A 10,946-nucleotide genomic window follows, 5' to 3' on the forward strand; every position below is an offset into this window, starting at 1 on the left:
CAAACAGGAACTTCCTTTCTAATGATTCCCAATGATTTGTATTCCAAATATGAAACAATTGTATCAGGTTGATGGTAATGGAATGCACAAATAAGAATTTTGATACATGCACATTTTCTGCTTCCACTTTGTGGCCTGGAAACAGAAAAACTTCAACTTCAAGCACCAACAACAGAAAATCTAAGGGTTTGATCGTTATGACTTTCACATTTTTCTGGCAGGAGTAAACTGCTCAACATTTTTCAAAAGCATTCAACATTTAGGAACGTTCATTAAAAACATTTCAACACATTATGTGAAGAATATTTAGATATCACCTAAATACACAGTCCAACGTCGGTATCATGAAAATATTTGTTGTCATAAGCAACACTTTTGATGGTTTTGCTAATATACCTGCTACAGCTAGTCATGAAGAGTTTTAAAAGGGGATGTTTTTCTTTTAGCTGAGATGGATAAAATGTATAATTAAGAACGTGTTTGCACACTTCTTCAACAAAGCTCGAGTTAAAACATCCCGTGGCTGGCTTTGGACCCAGAAGCAGCAGCCCTGCAATATTTCCTCACTCTGAAACAACAAATATGGAGGCTTGATAATGGAATACGGATCTCTCCACTATAATATCACCCAGCTCTCCTAACCGCCACACAGGCTGGGGGGTTGGCTGGTTGGTGGGGGAGGTGAAGCAGAGCAAATAAACCAAAAGCTCTGGCCTTCTCAACGCTAAACACATGCGTTCTAAAAAGACAATTAACTAGGTAAAAAACTACAAATGTGGCAAATAGTTGACTTTGAAACCGACTGTGTTGCCAAAGACAGATTCACATCATGTAGCGAAACCCCACGACGAGGCCGCATTGAACCTTACACCCCTTCCGTCACTGCACAGATAAAGTAGAAAAATAAGGATTGCGATGCATGCTGTGTGCTGGGAAAGGACTGAACGTTAGAGCACACGCAGCGGAAGAACATCCACCAAGTTAGCTAAGGGCTAGCAACATTTGTTGCCCCTGCTGCTGCGCTAGATGCAGTTAGCAGCTAGGCTAAGAGTCGTCGAGAAAGAGCCAACAGCAGATCGGGTCAATGATTCTTTCCTAAAACTCCGACATATTGAACACCTAAAGAACATTTAGCACCCTGTTGTCAAGACCCAGGGACATTAAATGCTACTTTGGGAGCCTTCTTAACGTTTAACCTGCGTCGCCTGTTTGTGAACTAGCAAACAAAATAAACACGATACACATCCAACATCCTAAAGCTTTACATTAATATTACAAAGATCCAAACAGGTTAGCCACTGTCAACCAAACGCTGTTTGGACTCTGTAATGGTGTAATGCCTCGTCCCTTTGTGGAAACAGTGAGGAAACTCACTGACAAAAATGCAATATTATGGTTATAAGTTTGCACTAATTTTGAGTTTTACTGGCTGTAATTCAAACACGGACAATTCGCTCGACTAACACTGTTCATTTTGATTTTAGGTTTGGAAAAAAACCCACAAACATATTTTACCAAAAATGTCTAAAGGCATAAAAGTTGTATAATTTGAATGTGACGTCCGTACCGCGATTGCTCAAAATATTTAAACGCCGAGTATTTGGAAAAACTGGCAAAAAGAATAATTTGTGACGATGGAAGCAAACTAGAAAACAACACGAGGGACTGATCAAACAGCCAAGAGAGGACCATTCCAGTCACAGCCCAAAGCGCCCCTGGAAGGCATAACATCAATTTTACTTCCCATTTCAGCTGGCTAAACACTCCACATTAATATAGAAATACTCGAGAAATGCTCGACATACTGCGAAGACAAGCAACTTGCTTGAAGAAACTTCAGTGGACGCAGGTTATTTGCTTGCTAAGTTGGTTAGCCGTGTAGTCATGGCACAGAAAACATGGTTGATTTGTTTCAGATCTTGCTAAAAACTATTGTATGTACATTAAGATATCACATATTGAAAGTGCTTACCTAAAGAGTCATTCCAAATTCCTTAAAAACAAGGCAACGATAGTGTACTATGGAAGTCCTTGGAGTATCCCAACATTAATTCCAATTAGACCAGTAGGCCTGGATATCCGCCTCGGAGTCTCCTGTATCCTTTGCCCTTACAAGTAGCTCCCTCTTCAAGGGTAAGAAACAAAGTTCTCAGTATCTCCCAAAAAATGTCGGAAAGTTAAATCCCCTGTCTTGTTCGGGTGCGCTACATCCATTGGTGTCTTTTATAAATCCCCGGTGAACAATTCCAATAATGTTAGTGTCTTGTATATTTACAGTTGCTGTTTATTATGGGGTATGCACTGCTGTATGTGATACGGGGCTCCTATTCTGTGTCGGGTCCTTACGCTCACCGAAGCGCCCATCCCCCTCCTCGCCGGCATTCACCACAGGCACCATCGAAACTGACACACAATCAAGCCACGGGGCTTCTCAGGCGGCCGTGCAGGGGCATGCTGTTTGGGCGGCCCTTCCAGATGGCCCGCCTCTTGCCATTGATTCGACAGTAATATGCGGCTCATTTGTTTTACCCGAAATACCTTGAAGCCATTGGCGAATGAAGCTGTCGGTTACTTATTTCCATTTGCGGAGTAAAATAGGGCGAGTACGGCTTCAGTGAGGAACTTGTTTTCTCTTGTATTAGAGTGGTGAAGCACACGGAGAGGAGCATGAGTAACTGGATTCGCAAGGCAGATTTCTGCTCAGCAAAGGATTTATATCTACCACGATATGGGACGTTTTCTTTATAAAAATAACATTCCAATGGAGCTAACTTCATTTCTATAGTGGGATTACTTCTTTTTGTTGATAAGATATATTTCTTTTGGAAGGATCGCTCTCGTTGATACATAATGGTAATGGTTAGCCATACGGGGTCTCTTGGGCTCAGTTTCAGGGCTACAAGAGGCAGGGTTCGCCCACTAGGTCAGCCCCACCTACCGGTTTGTCAGTTCAACGGAGTATATTACATGTGGCGTTGTGTGCGTTTATTGAGTGGCTGGACGATGAAAGTGGCCATCTTTCCTGTTTTGGACTCTCGTTTGTAACCCCGTTGCAGAAATAAACAGGACGGAAACGAGTGGCTCAGTGAGATTTTTAGAGGGATTTTCTTAGGTTCGCCGAGGAACATGGTGTCCTTCGGCTCTAAATGACAGAAAGGAGCTCTAAAGTGTTCCATCTTACAAACTCGCACACTGTAGAAAGAAAGGCGACACAATAACCAGACCATTGAACCGACGCCAGTCAAAACTTATCAGCGGTCTTATGTAAATTGTCGTGGTGACGCGATTGGATTTTTGTCATGTCATGAGACTCGGAGACAGCTTCGGATTGGACGCGCTGAAAAATGCCGACGTCATTTGTTGCAGAGGCGTTGGCTGTACAGTGAAACTGTCACGTGTCGTCAGCGCATTGAACCGAGCCTGGCTGCAGAATCTGATCAGATTGAACAGCGAAGAACCGGACCGGTGTCGTTAACGTGCAAATTGAAACATGCTTTACATAAATAAAGCCGTTTACCGGTGACACTGGGAGGACAAAGACTTTCTAGTCAACAATTTAATTAATTTAAGGTCTCGAATGTATATGTAATTGCTTTTTTTCATACAAAAAAAACTAACAATACTCCTAACACAACCGGCCTGTTGCAGGAAGGGGTGGGAAAGAAAAACAAAAAATCTGGCACTGCAACATAGTTATTTCCTTCCCACAATCTTTCCATCCCAGCAATGCCAATGGCTCATCAGTGTAGTCTATGGGTGTAAAATAAGCACAAAGTCCAGAGTGGTTGTAATGTTGAGGTGTTTTAATGATCACCTGTCTGACACAACAAAGCTATGAATAGTACACCACGGTCTTCAAATGTCAATTTTATCATTCATATTGTAACATTTTGTATCTCATGCATTTTAACACTACAGAACAAACATTGTAGTTTCAATGTACATTGTGACAATATAATCAACAACACTGGCCTGGCAACCCATAAATTATTTTTTACGCCCCACAAATACTTTTTTTTTATTCCCCTCCCCCAAAGAACCTAAACACACCATTCATGGCAGCAGTATTTAGAGCGAGTCCAAATGTTTGCAGGGTAAGCTCTGGTGCCAGGTTGTGGCTTCTTTAAACGTTAAGCTGGAGCGGGAGGTGGAAATCAGAATGGAAGATTTACTTCTTATTTTGATAAAAATGGCACATCACATGGCCATGAAAAAAAAAAAACCAAAACATGTACACAACCATAACACCAGAAATGATATTAACAGGGAACTTCAGCTGTACACAAACACCACCATTAAAATCTTCATGTGAACATCCCATCAGTTACTTTGTATTGAACTGTTACCATTTGAGGGAGAAAAATGAACCAAAGGAATCAATTCTTTTGCTAGTAGGTGGTCTCCCAGGAATGTCCGATTAAGCAGCTGAGGGGAAAAGAGAAGGAAAGAGGAATGGAGCTGAGGGAGGAGGTGTTTTCTGGGTTGTTTTTTTTGTTTTTACATTTTTTTTTATTATTATTCTTAAAGGTTTTTAGCTCATGCTTGACTGCAGTTCTCCTGCTGCTAAGAAAGGCTGCCCCCTCCTGGTGGTTGTGTGCCACTGCAGATACTTGTCTCCAAAGAACTCAAAGCAGCTTCAGACTGCCGGTGACGTTGTTCACCATCTCTTCTGCTCCCATGATGGCCAGGACGGTGCGGGAGCCGGACTCCACCTGCAGAGACCGTTGTTACTCCAACGTGTACAGGGAAAGACGCGCTGCGATGTTTACACAATTCAAATTTTGACTTTTTTTTTAGACATCACAATTCTATGTTGATGATTAAATCAAATCAGATGGTAATGACAGCGTATACTTGTCCGACAGATACTTTGTGCTAAGTGTATGATGATCTGATAGCGTATGCTGATCTACCTGGGTGAGACCTGCGTCCTGGACCAGGTAGGTGGGCAGGTTGAGGCTCAGGGCCAGGGCCTGCAGCTCCAGCAGGTGGGCCACGTTAGTGCCTTGGAGCACCACCTTCTTGGCCCTGTATGAACACCAAACTCACTTAGAATTTCACCAAGAACACTTTTGCAATTGTTAAATAAAACAACACTTTAAACACAAGTCTGCTGCTGATGTTATTTCCATCTTTTGCAAACTAAACCAACGTGGGGAGCCAAAAGTCACGGTGGCACGTGGAAACAGAAATGACGGGTAGAGAATCACAAAAACATATTCATGCTATCCTGACGTAAAAAAAGACAGCTTTTACAGAAAGATATGAACCCTACTTCGTACGAGTTACAAGCTAATTATCTCAATGCACAAAAAGAATGAAACAAATATTAGCAGGATGAACAAAATCTATTAAGTCGTGGTTTTAAATAAGCCACAATCTGCATGGGTCTTACCCGCTCTGGTCCCACTTCCAGGCCATCTCCCGCCAGCTGTTCTTCTCTTGTAGAGCCTGGTACAAACCCACTGCCGCGTGGCCCACCTGGGCAGCAATCTGCACACACAATCAGCACCAACTTCAGTAGCTCCCAAACACAAAACCACCCACGGGGAACAACATTTAATCAATACTGAGCACAGCTCTCAGCACTGTATGTTTGTGTGAAAAAATGCCATTTGAAAGTACACACCGACAGACAAAAGCTCTTTTTATCCTCAATAAAAAGAGCATTTTTTGCCCTCATCTTTATTTACTAAATTTCCTGTTGGAATCTGTGCTGTGGAGACTTAATGTTAGACTCAAACCATTTCAGAACTCAGAAACAGCCATTTTTGACGAAAACCTGCTTAACTGGCAGAAGGTGTGCTTTCTTTTCACCATTACCTTTCCAACACCCATGCCGAGGTCCATGTTAACCACAAACACCATCTTGAACAAGAGGTCCTCGTCCCCCTCCTCCTGTGTGTAAGACCGAAGACAGACACACACTCAGATTTGGTTTTGGACAAACTCTACTGGGTCTAACGTACCAATGTGTACCTGCAGGGGACTAAGGCTAGCTTATGGGCACCTCATTCTCCAGTTTGTTGAAGTAGTACATGGCCGCCTCCTCAGCCGACACGTTCCGAGTGTGCAGTAGTGCCTGGAGCGAGGAGGGGGAATAAGAAAGATCAGGAAAAACTGTATGTAGCTATTATTCGGCGAAGTCCGCACGTCAGCAGTACTGCCCACCTGTTTTGCTGCCTCCTCAGGGATGTCCAGCTCTCTGAGCTGCTGCAGGAACACAGGGTTGACCTCCTGGGAAGCCCATTGTGATCCAGTGTCCTCTGATGGCTCCATCATTAACTGCAGAAACAGAGTTCTAGTGTGAACAGCTGCGCAAATTGACTGGAATGTCTTCCCTATGCTATGTGGAGGGGTATCTGAAAATTGCCCACATCTGCTTGAAAGGGCTAATAAGTGTCAATTCTGTTCATCACTGATGAAACGTTTCATCTAAAATATAATTGCCAGTTGACGAAATCAATAATTAACGGTCAACTGCGAGACGTCTTAAAGACAAGTTAAAAAACTGTTAAGAGTAAACGTTAATATAGTCTCCCTAATAAAGCGTTGTGAATTGACTTTTAAAATGTGAACTGGATGTTCAGGACACTTCCAATGAATGGAAGCGTTAAGCACGAAGCTAGCTCCTGTAGGCTACATTAGGCTAGCTGCAGCGCTTTGCGCACTTAGCCCCTGTTCGCTCACAACTTGAAGTTAGCGCCAGTAACATTTTAGTTTTCATGTTAACGTTTGCTCGCCTCTGGTTATACCTTCTCGGGATATTTCTTACAACGCGTTTTCCTAACAAGTAGCTAAATAGCATTTTTTTTTCTTGAGAGCTAGCACTAGCCTGAGGCAGAACGTAGCCTAGCTAATGGCCTGTTGTTACCTGTTTATCACAGCTTGCTCTACAGGAACAGCAGCGCTGATTAAGTTTCCCCGCAGATTTAATTTTACACAACACACATAAAAATGAAGTTATTTATAAAATCGCTTTCGATGACGCTCTCTCCGTGTTCTGTGTTATTTCACTCCATTCTTCCATTTTGAGGCCTTTAGTCTCTGCGTATGGTATGCTGCCCCCTGGCGGATGGAGTGATATTCTTATAATGACGTCAGAAGCTTCCACGGATAACTTGAGTAAATAAAAATGAAATGCTTTCATAAAGAGATTCGGATTTGGTCTCTTTTTTTATCCCTAACACCGAAAGTGTTTTATGTCCACGTCTGCATTAATCTTGCAGACAAATTAGATTTGACTCATTACCCTGCATTATTCTAATAAGTAAAATACACCAAAAACAAAATTATGAGAAAGATTATAGCAGACTATACACTTCCCTTGAAATCCTCATTTGAGGTGCTTCCTTATCATCAAGAAACAAGATAAAGTTTTCTTTCATACTTCAAGCAGTTAAATAATTAAACAGTAAAAATGTATATATTATCAAGTGATGTTACTGCTGTTATATATGTTTGTGTTTGTGCTCCTTGTAGAGGACAAAAATACAACCTGTCAATCAAAACACATTTTCCACACTGCTCCTGTAAACGACTGACAGTGTCACAAGGCTTGTGACACAAGCTATGATCTGTTAGCTGGGCAGCCATAATACAAGTGACTGTTGGTGCTATACATTTAAAATGTGAGCTTATTGAGTCCAAGACAGAGTATCAAACTCATTTCATTTTGGGCCACATTTACGTCATGAATGTCCTCATGGGGCCAGTTGTGAGAGAATATAGAGATAAAACTACTTATTAATAAATTATTGAAATGTAGCTCTCTATGAATTCAGCTGATAATTATTAATAAATAATTTATAACATCTTCTCATATTTATTTGATCTTGTACACCAAAAACACCCTGATTTGATTTTATTGATAAAGTAATATTTACTTTATTACTGGTTACATAAGCACACAACTGTTATCTTGAGCCTGTATTTATTGTGTGGCCCTCCATGCCTCAGAAGGCCACAAAAACTGAAATGGTGGGCTGCTTTTGGCCCGCGGGTCTCGAGTTTGACACATTTGTACGGTGGCCCTGAGGTGCAAAACACTACAACATTAACAAAAACACAACAACATTAAAAAAACACGACAACATTAACGAAAACACAACAACATTAAGAAAAACACAACAACATTAACAAAAACACAACAACATTAACGAAAACACGACAACATTAACAAAAACACAACAACATTAACAAAAACACGACAACATTAACAAAAACACGACAACATTAACAAAAACACAACAACATTAACAAAAACACGACAACATTAACGGAAACACGACAACATTAACAAAAACACAACAACATTAACAAAAACACGACAACATTAACAAAAACACGACAACATTAACAAAAACACAACAACATTAACAAAAACACGACAACATTAACGAAAACACGACAACATTAACGAAAACACGACAACATTAACGAAAACACGACAACATTAACGAAAACACAACAACATTAACGAAAACACGACAACATTAACAAAAACACAACAACATTAACGAAAACACGACAACATTAACAAAAACACTACAACATTAAGGAAAACACAACGGAAGAGGTAGGTCCCAGTGGGAGACCTAAGAAGTCGCTGATTGGACGACAGGTCGTTTTACTTTTGAACCGGAAGTTCTTCTGGCTTTAACTTGATTGCTGAAAACAAGAATGTTCTCAGTGATCCAAACCTTAGTACTGTTATTCGTAAATATTTTGAGTCAGGACATACTTACGAGGTGATACTGGACATGCTCCAGACCAACCACGAAGTGTCGGTTAGCATGCGTTCAGTAAAGACTCATTTGAAAGTAGCAGGGCTGCATTGAAGAGGCAACTACTCTCCACTTCCTGAAGTGAGACGTGTCATTATGTCCGAGCTTAGAGGACCAGGGCAATTATTTGGCTATCGGACCATGTGGCAAGTTCTCAAACTAAAACACAACCTGCGTGTCAAACGTGATGTTGTAATGAGACTGCTGAGGCAGCTGAATCCTCAAGGCATCGCTCTGAGAACTCGCAGGTTTACAAGACGCACGTATCCCTCCACGGGGCCCAATTACATATAGCATCTAGATGGCTACGACAAAACTGAAGCCATTCGGCTTGGCCATCTCAGGGTGCATTGATGGTTTTTCGAGAAGGATAATGTGATATAAGACAGCTGTGGAAAGATAGTTTAAATCCCAAGGCCACTTACCTTTGAGAAATGAAGAGAACATTTTCCTGGTAAATTAATTGGTTCCCATGTTTTGGAAGGGACACATTATTTCAGGTGGCTAAAATATATGGTTCCCCCTCATATCTCTGGCAAATAAAGAGGAAATGTTTTCAAATAATTTGTTGTTGATGAAGAGATGAATAAGCACAGTTGAAGACTTGTTGGTAAATAGTCCCCATGTTTTGAAGGGAACAGATTATTTTAGTCACCTAAAATATATGGCTTTCCCCTCATAACTCTGGCAAACAAGGAGCAAATTCTACCAAAATCACAGGATTTATTGTTGATGATGAGAGGAATAAACAGAGAAAAAAAATCTTGCTGGTAAATTAAGTTGTTCCCATATTATGGAGGGGGACCAGATTATAATTTCCTCCATTCTTTCCTACCCTTACCGAACCTTGGGGAATAAAGAACAACTGTTTCCAAATTCTCAAAAATCTTTACATACACACTACGTGTTGGGAAAACTGTGTTTGGTGCCTGACTTATTTCTGCCAGGCTTACGTGAGAAACGTTGGAAAAAGAGCGATTCTCTTGGCGTATAAATAACAAAAAACAGCATCAGAAGATCTTGTTTATTTATTTATTATACAATTTTTTAAACAACAGCTGCCAATTAAACTCAATGTTACAACCTTCACATGATTATATGAGTTGTTTTACCGAGAAATCGATCAGAAGCGACGTGAAAATGGTCAGATCCGCCTCATTCGTCTCTCTGGCTGTAATGATCGCTCCCGACACAGGGGAACCCAATTTAGCACCTACCCGAACTTTCATTTCTACCTTTTGTTTTAACCCCTTTCTCCCAAGAGAATACTTTGGTCGCTCCTCATTTTTCTATTCAAGGAAGGTGCTGAGGGCTGGTGTACGGCAGGATGGGACAGTCTGTTGTGCTAGAAGTAAAGCAAAGAAAAAATGTCGCACATCACATTCATGCAAACAGACGATATGTATTACGAACTAAAGTAAAGCTACCACAAGTATAAATTAAGTGCGAGTTCGCTTCCAAAAAGGCGGCTAGCCTGATCGCAGTGCAGCAGAACCAGAACGACACCAATTATCCTAAAAAAGTAGTGCCTAAGGCTGTAACGGACCTTACGATATATAGCTAATACAATTCTGCTGTATTATAGCGACTTTGTGTACTTTTAATTGCATTTATAATGAACAACTAGATGACAGTGGACACGGTCTGGAGACCACTAGCGTTAGCAAGTTACTACATCCATAAGAAATATGAATCTTCCTTTATACTTTTTAACTTACTTGAACATTGTGGAGTATCCTCCATACAAGTTTCTTGAAGCCTCTTGCCACAATTACTGCAAAAATTTGGTGACGGCTCAACCACCTCCTTTCCACAGTTCGGGCAATACATGGCGAAGTGACTGTATTCCCGCTTCCTTAGGTTTTCAATCAAACGAAGCACTCCAGCATAACTTCCGGTTCAAAAGTAAAACGACCTGTTGTCCAATCAGCGACTTCTTAGGTCTCCCACTGGGACCTACCTCTTCCGTTGTGTTTTCGTTAATGTTGTAGTGCTTTCGTTAATGTTGTTGTGTTTTTGTTAATGTTGTCGTGTTTTCATTAATGTTGTCGTGTTTCCGTTAATGTTGTTGTGTTTTCGTTAATGTTGTTGTGTTTTCGTTAATGTTGTAGTGTTTTCGTTAATGTTGTTGTGTTTTTGTTAATGTTGTTGTGTTTTTGT

The 10,946-nt window shown here is 40.9% G+C and overlaps 2 protein-coding genes and 1 long non-coding RNA gene across 3 annotated transcripts in view; all 3 read right to left on the minus strand.

Moving 5' to 3' along the window:
• setd5 (SET domain containing 5) overlaps window positions 1-2,373 on the minus strand; it is a 35,337-nt gene extending 32,964 nt beyond the window's left edge. The window contains 1 exon segment of the mRNA XM_055026217.1: window positions 1,973-2,373. The gene's annotated coding sequence lies outside the window, so the exon portion shown is untranslated.
• Window positions 2,374-3,785: 1,412 nt separating this feature from the next.
• On the minus strand, window positions 3,786-7,063 carry si:dkey-19e4.5 (UBA_like_SF and PTH2 domain-containing protein). The gene is made up of 7 exons (XM_055027659.1): window positions 6,875-7,063; window positions 6,172-6,285; window positions 6,011-6,082; window positions 5,824-5,898; window positions 5,396-5,493; window positions 4,914-5,028; window positions 3,786-4,712 (listed from the first exon to the last, which is right to left on the minus strand). Exons 2-7 carry the CDS (start codon window positions 6,280-6,282, stop codon window positions 4,626-4,628), a joined length of 558 nt encoding a protein of 185 aa, XP_054883634.1. The 5' UTR covers window positions 6,283-6,285; window positions 6,875-7,063; the 3' UTR covers window positions 3,786-4,625.
• A 2,741-nt stretch (window positions 7,064-9,804) lies between these two features.
• Window positions 9,805-10,692, minus strand: LOC129358293 (uncharacterized). Its single transcript, XR_008605790.1, has 2 exons — window positions 10,505-10,692; window positions 9,805-10,131 (listed from the first exon to the last, which is right to left on the minus strand). It is a non-coding gene; the product is annotated as an uncharacterized LOC129358293 (long non-coding RNA).
• Window positions 10,693-10,946: the final 254 nt, after the last annotated feature.

The sequence above is a fragment of the Poeciliopsis prolifica genome, unplaced genomic scaffold, assembly GCF_027474105.1.
Source record: "Poeciliopsis prolifica strain line A6 unplaced genomic scaffold, Auburn_PproV2 SCAFFOLD003, whole genome shotgun sequence".
NCBI classification, from domain to species: Eukaryota; Metazoa; Chordata; class Actinopteri; order Cyprinodontiformes; family Poeciliidae; genus Poeciliopsis; species Poeciliopsis prolifica.